The 15754-nt window shown below is 38.9% G+C and overlaps 3 protein-coding genes across 4 annotated transcripts in view; 2 read left to right on the top strand and 1 right to left on the bottom strand.

Moving 5' to 3' along the window:
• Window positions 1–6463, top strand: part of LOC116173299 (low-density lipoprotein receptor-related protein 2) — a 254373-nt gene extending 247910 nt beyond the window's left edge. The window contains exons 23-26 of one of the 2 annotated variants that reach the window (XM_031490672.1): window positions 876–3250; window positions 4731–5142; window positions 5192–5427; window positions 5530–6463. In XM_031490672.1, the coding sequence (XP_031346532.1) occupies window positions 876–3250; window positions 4731–5142; window positions 5192–5427; window positions 5530–5666 (3160 nt within the window). In that variant the 3' untranslated portion in view covers window positions 5667–6463. Of the gene's footprint in view, window positions 1–875; window positions 3251–4730; window positions 5143–5191; window positions 5428–5475 lie in introns of both variants that reach the window. The other variant, XM_031490671.1, reaches the window with a different exon arrangement.
• Window positions 6464–9114: 2651 nt separating this feature from the next.
• Window positions 9115–9840, bottom strand: LOC116174654. Its single transcript, XM_031492596.1, has 2 exons — window positions 9771–9840; window positions 9115–9721 (listed from the first exon to the last, which is right to left on the bottom strand). Exons 1-2 carry the CDS (start codon window positions 9838–9840, stop codon window positions 9234–9236), a joined length of 558 nt encoding a protein of 185 aa, XP_031348456.1. The 3' UTR covers window positions 9115–9233.
• Window positions 9841–13182: 3342 nt separating this feature from the next.
• On the top strand, window positions 13183–15121 carry LOC116174715. The gene is made up of 2 exons (XM_031492684.1): window positions 13183–13313; window positions 13367–15121. The coding sequence occupies exons 1-2, from the start codon at window positions 13285–13287 to the stop codon at window positions 14760–14762; spliced, it is 1425 nt and encodes a 474-aa protein (XP_031348544.1). The 5' UTR covers window positions 13183–13284; the 3' UTR covers window positions 14763–15121.
• Window positions 15122–15754: the final 633 nt, after the last annotated feature.

Here is a 15754-nt window from a genome sequence, read left to right as displayed (position 1 = left end):
AACATAATTGCCAATACCAACAAAGGTTACACATTAGAGGTACAAGTAATTGAATCCAGTAAGTACATAGGTAAAGGGTTACGATCTGCATTTAAGTTAGGCACATTCCGAGCTTAATTGAATAAAGCAAATGCCTCACCTGATAAAAAAAACAAAAGCACACAGCAATCATTAAGGTATAACAAAATATTTCAAGATCAGCCGTACTTTACACAACTTCCCCAAGCGACGCTGTAACTTGATCCCTTAACACCCCTGAAAACCACCCGAAAATCGCCCATTCCCTGCATTTCACGCATTTCTAGGAAAAAAACTGGACTGCAGGTGTTTGAAATGGTAAACACATGTGGTTTTCCGATTAATTTATAAGTTCGTGTCTGAGAAATTCCATCCGTCTCATCTTTGCTCTCTTTCTCTTTTCTGCAATCCCACCAGATTTCGGTTGGCAGCATTTGTAACTAACATGATGTGTAGGGTGCTTCGTATCGACAATCATATTCACAGGATGTTGCTAATGTTGGGGCATCTCAAGGGTAAACTCCAAGTACTCATTTTTGCGGTCCTGGGATTTGAACCCGGCACTTGCGTGTTTGTAAGTTAATGTCCATACCACTAACCTACCGCCTCTTCCGAAACATCGTTTTACCTCCGAAACGATGGGTTTCTCTTCTACCTCTTATCGCTCCCTACCTCGCGTCAGCGCCACACACGTAGGCTCCATGGATGGGGCTTACCGACCGATGGGCGATGCGTATCCAATACCATTTGTTTTGTCTATTTTGGATTATACCGTACCTCAGACCGTAGACAATAGCGTAAAGTTCTACACAATGTTAACGTGTCCAAACACGAAATTAATGATTATATTTAATTAGGTGTGACGGAGAGAAGGATTGTAAAGATGGATCCGACGAGCCGTCATCATGTCCACCACGCCAATGCAGATCGGGAACATTCCAATGTCGCAGCGGTAACTGCACACCGTCCACCACCATATGCGACGGTACAGACGACTGCGGCGATGGATCCGACGAACAGCACTGTCAAATGCCTTGTCCCGAGCTCGAATTTAAATGTCGCTCCAACGGACGCTGCATACTGAACAGTTGGAAATGCGACGGCGACGCCGACTGTAAAGACGGCTCCGATGAAGATCCCGCAATGTGTCACAAGAGAGCCTGCGACCCCGATACCGAGTTTAGTTGCAAAAACGGCCGTTGCATTCAAAAGTTGTGGGTGTGCGACTTCGATAACGATTGCGGCGACGATTCGGACGAACCCGCGTACATGTGCCGTCAGAGAAATTGTACGACCGGCTGGCAGCGTTGTCCCGGACGCGCCAATTACCGATGCATTCCCAAGTGGTTGTTCTGCGACGGTAAGGACGATTGCCGGGATGGATCCGACGAGCTTCCCGAACACTGTCCGATTTGTAATCCAAAAGTTGACTTTAAATGTAACAACAATCGCTGCATACCGAAACAGTGGCAGTGCGATTTCTCGGACGATTGCGGTGACGGTTCCGATGAGGTTGCCGCTTTGTGTAAAGGACGATACCGCGAATGCTCCGAGTCGGAATTCCGATGCGGGAATGGGAAATGTATTTCAACAAGGTGGCGTTGTGATCACGAGAATGACTGCGAAGATGGCAGCGATGAAATGGGTTGTAGTGATTTTAAGTGTAAAAATGGCACATTCCAGTGCGCTTCAGGACATTGCATAGCTTCCTACTTTAGATGCGATGGGGACCGAGACTGTCGCGACATGTCCGACGAGATGAATTGTCCACCTAGGTATCCTGGCGGTCGATATTGTCCAGAATCGAGGTATCAGTGTGATAATCACTTGTGTATCAGTCAAGCTGATTTGTGCGATGGAACCGATGACTGCGGTGATGGATCGGATGAAGCATCAGAAGTTTGTAACAATTTCACGTGTGATACTTTACGCCGATTCCAGTGTAACAATCATAAGTGTGTGCCTCGGTATCAGGTTTGTGACGGCATAGACAATTGTGGTGATGGTTCTGACGAAAACAATATTACCTTGTGTTCCTCGAAAATTAAACCTTGCGACATGTTTAACGAATATCAGTGCGCGAATAAGAAGTGCGTGAATAAAACGCAAGTATGCGACTTTGCCGATGATTGCGGTGATAGTTCCGATGAGTTGGGCTGCCATCATAACAAGGTGTGTTCGGACGAAAACCGAGGCGGATGTGAGCACCAGTGCATGAATCTCACAGATGGAGGCTACATTTGTGTGTGCCATCCCGGTTTCATTATCTCTAAAGAAAACAGAAAGAAGTGTCAAGATGTCGACGAGTGTACCATGGACCTGCATCAGTGCTCGCAGATTTGCACAAACCTAAACGGAACTTACAGCTGTTCGTGCCACGACGGATTTAGATTGTCCGATGGACTTTCGGGCGTCTGCAAGGCCGAAGAAAGAGAAGCCACCTTACTCTTCGCGAACGGTCCCGAAATCAGAGCGTATATGATCACTAATCGCGAAGAATTGGATGTCATCAGCGAGGAAAAACGAATTGAGGCAATCGACTACGATCCCGTATCGGAAATTGTCTTTTGGGCGGACAGTTACGACAAAACCATAAAAAGGTCATACATGCTGAATGCCTTAAACGGCGAAGTGAAAACCGGTTATGCTCAAGATTTAAATATGAAGGGTAACTCGAAACCAACCGCTTTAGCTGTCGACTGGATCGGCGACAACTTATACTGGACAGAAACCGATAGGGCTGGCTCGAAACCGAAAGGTAGAGTGATGGTAGCGAAAACCGACGGAAGATATCGACGCGCCATTATCGGTTCCGGCTTGGAAAGTCCGACCTCACTAGTTGTCGATCCACAACTCGGACGCATGTATTGGTCAGATGCCGGTTCGGCACCCAAAATCGAAGTCTCCTGGATGGACGGATCGAAACGAAAGCCGCTGATAACCGAAAATATTCGACACCCCGCCGGATTGGCCATCGATTACAGTATGGAACACATTATTTACTGGGTGGACACTAAACTCAACACGATTGAGTCAATGAGGCACGACGGAAGCGGCCGAAAAACGATCTTGAAGGGAGACAAACTGAAGCATCCCATTTCGTTGGACGTGTTCGAGTCTAATCTATTTTGGGTTACCAAGGACACAGGGGAGTTGCTTCAACAGGATAAATTCGGACGCGGCGTGCTCGTGCTGGTCCAAGGAGATTTGGTAAATCCGTCAGGAGTTAAAGGTAAGTTGGATTACACACTTTAAAATTAATGGCGCTTTATAAAATTTCAAACAATTAGACTGTGGTAGTTGCCCAAGTTTACGTCATTAGTGCCACTTGATGCCTCCATTTTGTGGAATAGTTGTTTGTGCAACCAGTTGGGAAAAGCACTATTTTCGTAACAAGCGGAGATTGTGAGTTACGAGTAGTAGTGTTTCCCAACATGTTTCACACAATATTTTTAGATGTGACTCATCTTTGGTGCAATAAAAACTTTTGTTAAGAGCAAGATGGAAAATTATATAGCCTTGTAGGCAAAACAAAATATGGGGAAATCAATTGCAACTCTATATCACACATAGATTCCAAACGAAGAGTTTTTGATTAGTGTTATTTTGCCCCAAGATAGGTAACTCGCCCCTAGTTTCCGTGTTTCGAGCCTTCAGTTGAATATCGAAAACAATCACGGAATTAGGTGTCGTAACTCATTTGATTACAGTTTTTTGTTACCCCCGTGACTGCTTCATTCGCGGCGAAATTGTTGGTTGACAAACGACAAGTCAGTACAAATACACACATCAAAACAATTCGATAATTTCCCCATGTTTAAAAGATTGATCAAAACATATGAAGATTACTTCTGGTCAAGACCATGTAATCAAAACATAAACATAAATTAAGCAAGCATTACACCAAAAACGTAAACGATTACAAACACTTTTGTACATTTGATACCGTTATCAACGATAGATCAAGTTAATTTCAAAAACAAAGATTGAAACTCACAAAAGTATAAAATACTGCATACAAAACTCTATGAGAGTACAGACAGACCGACATCATCGAGATTTTGTTTGATTCGGATTCCTGGTGCTTCAAAACGTGGGGGGGGGGTTATTTATTACCCCAATGTAATATCTGCTACTACTAACGTGCGGGTGGTAATAAATACCCGTGGCGAATTAGCGATGCCTACCCTTTACCGTATGTTTTGGACATATGCGATTACATCTATTCCAGAAGTTTTCCATTTGAAATGGTATTTCTGATTACCTTATAAAATTATATAGTTTGGAGCATGTGGTTACTGGTGGAGTAGAATTGTCACAGAATAATTCAGCCGTTTAGCCGGAAATGAGAGTACAGACGGACCGACATCATCGAGATTTTGTTTGATTCGGATTCCTGGTGCTTCAAAATGTGGAGGGGGGGTCATTTATTACCCCAATGCAATATCTGTTGCTACTAACGTGCGGGTGGTAATAAAAATACCCGTGGTTAATTAGCGATGCCTACCCTTTACCGTATGTTTCGGACATATGCGATTACATCCATCCCAGAAGTTTTCCATTTGAAATGGTATGTCTGATTATCTTATAAAATTATATAGTTTGGAGCACGGTTTGGAGCATAATATGGTTACCGGTGGAGTAGAACTGTCACAGAATAATTGTTTAGTTTAGCACTGAAGCATCACCTCAATTATAATAAAACTTTACAGTTTACCACAATTTGAGATACAACATGTCGATAACAAATCCATGCCGCAACAACGAGTGTTCCCATTTGTGCCTCCTCGTTCCCGGAGGTCACAGGTGTATTTGCCCGGATTCTGCCGCACCGGGTCAACGGGCGAAGTCGGAGATTACCTGCGACGCTGCGTCCGAACGTCCCAGACCCTCTCCAAAAGTGTGCTCGTGCCTTAACGGCGGAGTATGTCGAGAGACCGACACTTTAGATTTGTTATGCGAATGCCCCGACGACTTCCAAGGCCAGTTCTGCGATCTCCACGCCGCCCACAGCAAAACGTTGAGCGGCTCGAACACGATCGCCATCATTATACCGATCGTCGTCATTATGCTGGTTCTTGGTGCGGCCGCCGGCGTGTGGTTCTTCTTAAGGAAGCGACCATTGTAACTATTCCGACTGTAGTAGGTTACAAATTGCACAGGCTTGTTTTAGCGGAAAAGGCACGACTTTAAGCAGCCTAGCGAGCAGTCAAAGTGTATCGTTCCGCCAGGGAAGTAACGTCGAATTTAGCAACAACACCTTCGGCGCAAACGGCGCGAGCGGCGGTTTAGAACCGATGGACGTCGCGTACAGTTTGGATCCGCTCGGCAACAAAACGCGAGACTTCCACAATCCAATGTACGATGCTGTACAAAACAATTCCGACGCCACCGTCAACGGCAGTTCAGGTACGCCACCTCGTACAGTAATTCTGATTGAGCACAATAATGTTTCAGCATTATACGAAGTTCCGACGGAGATGAATAAGTCTAAATCCGATACATTTTCAGAACCTCCCACAGCGATCATCGCTCCCTCTAGTGTAACGCATAAAACATCTCCACAGGTACACGTACGGCACAGAGAATTAGACCCTGCATCCGACACGGGGAAGGACACTCAAAAGTTAGTAGAAGAAGACTGCTGATATAAAAGGAAAGTAAAACTTTATCGGTTAGTGCTATCTCAATTGAAAATTAGTGATATATTTTACATTCATTGATATAGGAAGCAATTCTTGTAACACTATCTAAGTGTCTAATTTTTATTTGTTGATTGATTGTTAAATAGAGTGGTATTTTTTAAATTATTTTGTTACGCCGCCGATTGCTGCTTAGTCAATTTTTTTTGCAAAGGAATCCTTTCAGGGAATTATTATCAGTTAGTCGTCCTCTTTGTAAGATATTGTTTCTTAATGCAGAGTCCTGCAGCTCCTTAAAATGCAGAGTTATTAGGCTAAAAACAAAAACATATTTTTGTACTAAGGTGTTGGTGACTGTTAATTTGATGTTAAAATCAGTCGTCGATGATTCTGTTCGTGCGATAGAAGCAAGTGCCATCGTAACATCAAATAAATACCGCCAAATTGCGTCGTGCTGATTTTAAGTTGTACAAGACGAGAACTACGAGATGTAATTACAGTTTTTAGGAGGATAAGTTCAATTTTGCAACTTTATAGCGTATGTCTATGTAAATATAGTGTAAGGTAGCGTGTAAATGATCGTCGTGATTTTATTGAATCTACAGGAGACTGCTTTGTTAAAAACATTCCATATTTGTCAGTGTTATGCTGTTTAAAGTTTTATTAATTTGTTGTAAACTTAGTTTTATTTACTTAGATTTTAAAACGTTTCCGATTCGTTTCAACGACCTTGTATCAAATCTTGTAAATTTCAATACCGTCCATGTTGATATCAGATTATTATAGATATTATCCTTATCAAAGAGCTACATAAGTTTATGACTAAGTGTAGTTAAACTTTTCAGAGGCGGACAAATCCGTTAATGAATTTTGTAATTTAATATTAAGATTTACTAAGAACATTATAAATTGAATTATATAAAATACCAAAAATCTCAAGGGAAAAAAACTATTTAAAACAGCCCTATGTACTTATACTACAACTTATATTCAATTTTCAAAGTTAGATTCGTACAGCAAATATAAGATCAATTTGTACAGAACTTGTTATACAATTTTTGGGATCAAATGTGTATTATTACAGTAAATATTGTAACATTTGTTAATTGCCTGTGTTTTATTGCTCGTTACAGGACTGCTGGTTGATGGTACGTATGGAAAAAAGCACTACAACCGAGTAGTTTTCTGCTCGTTATTATTTTCATAGCAACAAATGTATTCACTTAGTAGAGCTATCTATAACATAAATGTCACTGAAACTTTAAAAACCACCCTTCAATATTTCAAACAACGTATTTTCGCAAGTGGCTCATTTTTCTCTAAATCATGCCGTTACCTTATATAGAATTCCCAAAATACCGAATTGGAATTTCCAGCCGGTCGGCATACCTACTCGGGTGTAAAGTCCAAAAATTAAAACTGCTTTAATTAACTACCAAACCCCCTGACGTCCTAAAAATCTGATATTAATCTTGGAAGTCTATGTTAATTAAGCGCGCTTCATTTGACACTAGACATAATCTAATCGGACGGGATTTTCCGCAGAACATCTCATTAGCTACCGGTGTTTATACTAACATAATTGACCGGATTAAAATTCCAAAATTCGGTAATCCCGTACGTGCTTATCGTTACATGGAATTTCAAGTCGATCGCAAACGGTCTGCGATAATGAAATAAACTGCACGGCCTTGCAATTACTTTTTACCTTCCACTAGTAAAAATAGAAAAATCAAAGGGCTGTAACTTTTGAGCTAGCAGCCCAATCTTGGAACTGTTTCAAATTATGGATTCTACAGGCCACATTCTATAAGAAAATTTTTTTCCGGGTCGTTCTGAGACAATTTTTTTTTCGGGCTTCAAAAAAAGGCAGTGTATAACCTTCCTTTTTTACCAAAAATGGACTACACCAAAATTTCTCGGGAAAACACTTTTTCTTATTAATTTTGGTGCGTAGAATCCAAAACAATTCGTACTTTTTCGATTAAACTTCTCAATCAAAAGTTATAGACTAGAAACCAATTTCGAAAAAAAATTCAAAGGGCTGTAACTTTTGAACTAGTAGCCCAATCTTGGAACTGTTTGAAATTATGGATTCTACAGGCCACATTCTATAAGAAAATTTTTTTCCGCGTCGATCTGACACAATTTTTTTTTCGCGCCTCAAAAAAAGGCAGTGTATAACCTTTCTTTTTTACCAAAAATCGACTACACCAAAATTTCTCGGGAAAACACTTTTTCTTATTAATTTTGGGGCGTAGAATCCAAAACAATTCGTACTTTTTCGATCAGACTTCTCAATCAAAAGTTATAGACTAGAAACCAATTTCGAAAGAAAATTCAAAGGGCTGTAACTTTTGAACTAGTAGCCCAATCTTGGAACTGTTTGAAATTATGAATTCTACAGGCTACATTCTATAAGAAAATTTTTTTTCCGGGTCGTTCTGAGACAATTTTTTTTCAGGCCTCAAAAAATCGACTACACCAAAAAGTATTTAGTATTCAAATACCTTTCATTTGTGTAAAGTATTTACTATTTAGTATTCAAATACTTTTTTAAAGTATTCTGCCCAGCTCTGAGTCCATAGCCAGATAGCCTCAATGCACGACCGCATCGTTACTCTATGACGACTGTTACTATGGTTTCTCCTGCAGTGCAGGCTGCATACTTATTTATGTTTTATCGTTTGCAGGTACTATCTAAACATACCTAATTCAGTTGTAATACACCGATGGCGTGCGTGCAAACTTAGGAAAATATACAGTGATATTTATGTAGAAGTAGACATAGGGATTTCCTATAGGAATTTCATATGTCTACTTTTACATGATAAAAAGTCTCCTGAAAGACGCCTAATTTTATGCAACCAAAATAACTTCTTGAAACAAATAAAGATCTGGCTGTCATATTAATTAAATTTGAATATTGTTGCTTTATCTTCACAGAAAATAAATCTCTTAAGCTCCTTTAACTGTTATCGGCACTATACCAATTGGAAAGATCAACTTTTTGTTTAGGTGAATACATTGCACACGAACCGAAATTAGAATCAAAGCGATAATATTCAAATTAATTACTATGATAGGCAGATCCTCATTTGTTGTAGGTAGTTACTTTGGTTGCATAAAATTAGGCGTCTTTCAGGAGATCATGTAAAAGTAGAGGATATTCCTATAGGAAATCCCTATGTACTTCTACATAAATATCGCTGCATATAAACACAGATTTCAATATTTTAAACTATTCACCTATACTGTGAGGACTGTAATTTTTGTGCTACTTCATATATTTTTGTTTCGTTGTTTGCTATTGTTTTACAAAGCTCACAAGCCATCACCCTCTAAATGCACAGAAAAGTACAGTCCTTTTAGTTTCAGAAATTCCAGGTTTTTTAAGAAAACGCACTTAGGTACATATTATTACGTAAACGTAGGCATAGTTATACAAATCTAGAAATTGTAATTTTATATTATCAAGCTGGGAAACGGAACTATGATTGGGAATTGTGGAATGATGTTAAGGTTTTCATACAGTTTGCAAGTATATACATCGTATATAAACTTTCTCACAATTCAAATAATACAATTCAGTGCTTCTCGCAAATTGTCAGAACCATCACGTTTCACGCATTCGTGAATTGTATGACTCTGAAGACATTCTTGATCTGTCTTCGTAAATTCCTCGATGTCGTGTATCAACACCTCACACTGAGTTTGAAAATTGTTTTGTAAAATAATCTTCATGTACCTAACGGTCAATAAATCGGGATCCAACAAGTCCGTAATGGTTTCCAATATTGAATTGACACTAACCGGTAAATCTGTATTGCTGTATTTTGTAACATCGACTAGACACTCCGCGAAATTCTGCAAATGTCTAATGGTCGTTTGGCCGGCGTTACTTATACGACGATTGTGACATCGGCTTTCGTCCTTCAACACTTGATCGAGTTTATTTAACTGGTTTCCAATGTCTTCTAAATAGTCGATTGGTATGTCAAAGAAGTTTCCTGTTAAAAGAGTAAGTACATCGGCCGTAATTTTCAAACTGAGCTTTTTATCTAAAATTTGGCGGATAAGTAAAAGAAGCTTGCCTAAAAACGTACCCACCTATGGCCAACGAGTGACACTCTGCTAGTAAGAGACTGGTCACCGTAAGAAAAATGACACCGATCTTCATTTTCAATGTGTAAGTGGGTACCTATCTGTAGGTCAGTATATACTACCAGAAAAGGTGTTTAAGGCATAACAAAACAAGGAAGTTATAATTAATTAATGAAATGGATATGGGCGTTTTTTTAAAGGCATAATACCATAACCATAGTTTATCAATGTGATAAGTATCCTGTACAGGATTGATAATAATTTAATTTGATTAGGTACGTAGGTACGTTAATTTATTTTGCGTCGTAATAAAGGTAGGTAGGAGTTAATTTTACATTGGTTTGGATAATGCCTACAATAATTTTAGATAGCGCATTCTCTTCATTGGTTCTCGCTTCTTTGTGTTGATGTACCATCAGTTGGTCTTTGGTCCTTTCTTGTAGGTCTATCATTTCTACGTTTTTTTCTTCTATAAAGCTTTGTATTAAAATTGTGGAAAATTAAAATTTAGGGCTTCTCCCGCAAATTTTTTTGTCGAAAACGCCTAATTAAAGCGCCCTATAGTTATTTTTATCAATTTCATGATCGTACCTGGGGGCGTAATAGAGTCACGTAACCGATTCTCTGAAACACGATTCAGTGCTTAGATTTACATATTTGTATATTGGATTTCATTCCTGTAATGATCTTAGCCTCCTACTATCTTGGCGGGCTAATGGCAACTTCAAGTCACACTGGAATATTTGACCATATTCTGTAGTAGCGGGAATGCCAAACTAACATGGCTACCTATTTGAATATTCTCGCTTAAGTTTCCCGCGAGAATCTGTCACTCGGGGGCCACTCCGAGTGCACTAAGATCGTGATCGTCATGTATTACACCTACGTTGTGTAATAACCGGGTTCTCAGCAGACACTGAGGGCGTTTTATGGGTAAGGAACACCAAAAGCAATAGCAGATTAAGATTATATTGAAGCTAATACCAATACCAATACGGCGCCCCTGCAGAGGATCATAAGTGGTTCTATACTACTCCGGCATTTACCTTACGAATTAGGAAAACTGCAGGAAAACCTAATTCGGAGTAGTCCTATTAATTATGAACAAAGCCTACAGCTAACATCTAATGTACAGCACTCTTGAGCCCTCTCGAACCCGGGGTAAATACCACATACACGCTATGAGTAACCAAAATGGAATCGAGCCATTCCCCAGGTATTACAACACATACATCAGATAAAACTAAGAGATATTAAATATGCCTCGCCGGACGGTAGGATTACCCAGGCCCAGTGGGGTGCCTGTAGACGTGGGCTAAAGTTGTTGGGTTTCGGAACGAGTGTAAATGTTAGTGTTGGGTTCATCAAGGCCCGCACAAACTTGAATAACTTGATCCCCTCTAAACAAGCACACTTTCCTCTTGATTACTCACAGCCCAAATAATAGTACATTATATATCAAGGTAGAGAAGTACAGTATTATTGCCTGAGCACCAAGATTACATCTCGAGGCGCTTGCGCCGAGGAGTGTAAGGTGCGAAGGCAATAATAGACTTCTCTACCGTGGTATATATACTATTTTTTTCACTACTAGCACTTGAAATCCTGTAAATTAACATATTATATTGATAAGAAAGTGAACGGTTGGACAAAATGGTTTGTTTCTTAATTTAACATGTCAATCAAGTACGTAGAAGTCAAACAGGCCGTATTTTGTTCTGTCATTGAGATATTTGCAAAGAGTAATTTCCTTCGAATTTTTTCAAAATGTGATAATTTTAGGTATGTAATTTCTCTGGAAATGGCGGATGGTGGCAATTATTCATTTTAGAGAACTTGTCCAAACGTTTATTGAGCGAAATTTCGGGTTGTGTTTTCTAAAAGTGACAGCGCGACAGTTCTCATTATTGACTACTAGTTAATAATGTCCACATTATTAACCACTTTGAACAAATGCCGAGAAAGCCTACTTTACAAGTGGAAAAAAGGTTAATAATCATATCATCAGACGCTAGTAGTGAAAAAACAATTATAATAAAATGCAATGCAATAATCGATCGAGAGTGATTAAAAAGCACGATACGTAAATAGTGGGACGCATGAAAATATGTACAAAACAGATACAGCCCTACCAACAATGACACATGATTGCCAATACCAACAAAGGTTACACATTAAGAGGTACAAGTGATTGAATTCAGTAAGTACATAAGTAAAGGGTTACAATCTGCGTTCAAGTTAAACACATTTATGGATTAATTGAATAAAGCAAATACCTCACCTGATATAAAAACAAAAGCACACAGTACTGATTAAGGTGTATAACAAAATATTTCAAGATCAGCCGTACTTTACACTTAAGCCGGTTACAAGAAAAAGACCATGAACACATATGTTAAATTGTATTTATTGACTACCCCAAGCGACGCAGTAACTTGATCTCCTAACACCCCTAAAAACCACCCGCAGGTGTTCGAAATGGTAAACACATGTGGTCTTCCGAGAAATTCCATCCGTCTCATCTTCGCTCTCTTTCCCTTTTCTGTAATCCCCCCAGATTTCGGTTGGCAGTTTGTGTAACTAACAATGATGTATAGTGTGCTTCGTATCGATAATCATAGGACGTTGCTAAGGTTGGGGCATCTCAGTCTACAACTAACGTAAGGGAGTTCTGCCTTTGATGTTTGATCACGTGCCAATTTTCAAATTTAGCGAGATCTTGTTTAGTTTTGGAGGGAACAGCTTATATATATGGGGAACAGTCATTCGGGTGGCCATTTTTAAACGTTGCCGGGTTGACTTTATTTCCGTGTTCTTGTAGAGTGTTGCACATTTTCGTACAGGCAAGCTATCGGAACTCTCATGTACATCTGATGCTTGACACAAGATCAGACTTGGCATACAGAGTTCTAGAAAGTTTTCAAATATATTTGAGAGGGTGCTCAGCAACAAGTCGCTCAACGTCTTGAATCGTTGTAAAGTAAGCAAGTGGAGCGATTTCTTGACTGAGCTGAAGATAACCTCTACGACTGAAGCAGAAATTATCGCTGCGAACGATGGTGCCAAAAAGGCTATACTTAACTTAAATGTGTTCCTTTGATTCACAATGCAGCCGCTGTTATAGTAATGATTTTTGATGGTAACAAATCCAGACTATTGCTACCAAGCAGATTTCCAATTGTAATATTTCTACAGAACATCATTAAGTCATTAAACTACTCTTAATTTTGAAAAAGAATTTCCTAACAGATATGACTTCCTAGTTCCCTTTACTCTTCGTCTATATTTTCCTAGTGTAGAGGATAACAAACTAATGAAGTCTAAAATTTGAATTGTTTTTCCATGACGTGTATTACAAGTTGCCTATTTTCAATAACAGTCAACGTGTTGCCATGTCTCTTAGGTTCGGTGTAAGCAACATCGCTAACAAAATGACGTAAAATATTGGCCGCCTTCTCTTATAAGCAAAAATGAGGTTATACACAAATTTTAATGTTTACTTCTAATACTTGCGTTTATAATGGACGAAATTGTTGAAATTTCAGATACGTAAGTAACAGTTTTAGTTTAGCACCTTGTATAATACTGTATTTCGTTTGAAGAGAGGAAGAGAATCCGAAGACGAGCACAAGTACAATTAACAGGAGTGGAAAGGCATCTACCTCTAAGAGCGATTCTGTTAGACATGTGGACATTAATCAGATTACTCAGAGCAGCTCCTCGGTGCTACGTGTAAATGAAGTTCCACAGTTAATTCTTTCAAATTCTTCAACCTCGCCTTCTGATGCACAGCTTGTTACCCTTCAATGTAAAAAGCTACTTCTACCCGCTTCATATGTCACATCTAATAGTTTAAATTCTCTCAAATTGCACGAGATACAAATTGGCAACTCGAAGAAGGTGTTTCTGGTGAATATTGGCAAACAATCTACTCTACCTGCAAATGAAGCTACTAAAGAAATAAGAACGCCCACGCTTGTACCATTATCTGCTCCAACCTTGACGTCCGTGCCACCTCCTCTAACCGCCTTTTCTGGACAGACCCCAATCACTTTGATTAATTGCGCTCCTTTGTCCAATTCCGTTTGTACATCTACTCCTATTCTGCCCAAACCCGTGAAGCACCCAGTTCTGTACGTTCCATCACCTGGTAAAACCACCGACATACCCAACGTTAATTCTGTCTGCCTTCGAGCGAAACGGCAGGTGAGAAAAATAGATTGGGAAGGATTTACCGCGACCGACCGTTTAGGATTTAACTTCAATGAAGGGGCACGTTCCATGCGGTGTTTACGTCTTTTAAACATGCACATCGGCATTCGAGAGGGTCATCTGGCGAAAGTTATGTCTCCGCTAACAAATGACAAGACGACGTCAAGTACACCAAAAGATGATACACAAGGAAATAAAAAATTGGAAGTTCAGTTTAAAGCGACAGCTGACATCGAAGTGGCCAAAGTAAACAGAAAAAGTTTGCCAAAAGCTGCGATGACTACGTATTTGTTACCGAAACGTATACGTACGAAACGGAAATTTAAAAAATGCACGCACAATATCAAACTTTGTGATAAATCCGCCAACTTTCATGAAATCAAAGTTTGTACGGCAGAAGACGCGTGCTGTCAGTTTCAGTGTGTTCAATTGCCATTAAGTTACGAAAAGATGACGTATCCCGAATCCAAGAATCATTCAAGTACATATTACGTTGGCCCGACTAATCTTCATGACGTCGATAGTATTAAGAAAATGGAACCTTCTAGCAGTATTTATTTTATAAATGAACACGACACGATAACAGATCTCTATATGGATTCTATACCTTCCCTTCGAAGCAAAGTGAAGATTATTGATAAGTTGGTGTATGATAATTATAAGAATTTAAGGTCAGTGAAAAAAATTCCAGAGAAAGGTATAATGCAAAAGAGAAAAAGATTTAATCAGTTTATTAATAATTACCATGATGGCCAATTTTATCAAAGTAAACGAGCGAGCTTATAACCTTCGGTTTAAACATAAATTACTATAGGCATTCAGCTTTCGTATTTTAAATACAGCCAGGTCATTCCAAAAAAATGTTTTGGATATTTGGGTACATTTAGATGTTCTTTTGGTTGGACAGACTGGTTTTGTACCTTTTATTTGTCTTTTTCTGCACATGCCCACATTTGCTTTATTTAGTTTTTATTAATATATCACCCCACACATAATAAAGTTGAGTCTGGACCTGTGCCAATTTTTTTATCATTGCAGTCATACCTTAATTTTGTTTGTTAATTATATACAGGCTGTTGTTTTTATAATAAAATGAGATGTCTACAAATTTGTTGCTTGATCTTGTGTTTTCACTGAGCCGGTTTTGAGGTATAGCCATTCTATGCTAATTATTATTAACAAAAAATAGAGCCAACAACCATTCATATTTTAACTAATTACCTGAACACTAGAAATCTATGGAAAAATCAGACAGTAAAGCATAAATAATTATAACATTAACTTTTAGCACAAGGCTTTATTCAACAGATACAAATAAAGTGAATTTGTGAAAGGGAAAATATGATTCATTAGAAGTGATGATCGCTTGAATTTCGCGCGTAAGGTTTTAGTATTTTTTGCATGATTAGATTGGCGGTTTGAATTTTGTTAGTAATTTTTTTCTGTCATGACTGTCATTTAAGAAACCAGTGTCGCCGTTAATTGTTGTGTGCCATTTGCGGTTTATTACTTTTTCTATTTTGAACAATTTTTAGAGTTGATGCACTAAAATATGTAAGAAACGTGACTGTGTCTAGTGTTAGTTTATAATTTGTGGTAAAACAGAAGCAGTATTTGTAGATTATAAATAAGTAAACGATTTACTGAAAGCATGATGATACACCACTGCAATTAAATAAATGATCATCAGTTAGTACCAACTTCATAATTTTTTTGATTTGCGGGAAATTCAAATTGTCCTCACTTCTAATGAATCACCCGGTATATACCTACTTACT

The sequence above is a fragment of the Photinus pyralis genome, unplaced genomic scaffold (assembly GCF_008802855.1).
Source record: "Photinus pyralis isolate 1611_PpyrPB1 unplaced genomic scaffold, Ppyr1.3 Ppyr1.4_LG6, whole genome shotgun sequence".
NCBI classification, from domain to species: Eukaryota; Metazoa; Arthropoda; class Insecta; order Coleoptera; family Lampyridae; genus Photinus; species Photinus pyralis.
The sequence above is the reverse complement of the archived record's forward strand: the minus strand, read 5'-3'. Positions and strand labels throughout refer to the sequence as shown.

What these genes read in the sequence shown, in the direction of transcription:
- LOC116174715 (XM_031492684.1), top strand. Translation starts at nt 13,285, where the DNA reads ATGGACGAAATTGTTGAAATTTCAGATAC. An exon ending in ATTGTTGAAATTTCAGATAC is followed by an intron (nt 13,314 to 13,366) that starts GTAAGTAACAGT and finishes TTTCGTTTGAAG; the next exon opens with AGAGGAAGAGAATCCGAAGA.
- LOC116174654 (XM_031492596.1), bottom strand. Translation starts at nt 9,840, where the DNA reads ATGAAGATCGGTGTCATTTTTCTTACGGTGACCAGTCTCTTACTAGCA. An exon ending in GTGTCACTCGTTGGCCATAG is followed by an intron (nt 9,722 to 9,770) that starts GTGGGTACGTTT and finishes GCCAAATTTTAG; the next exon opens with ATAAAAAGCTCAGTTTGAAA.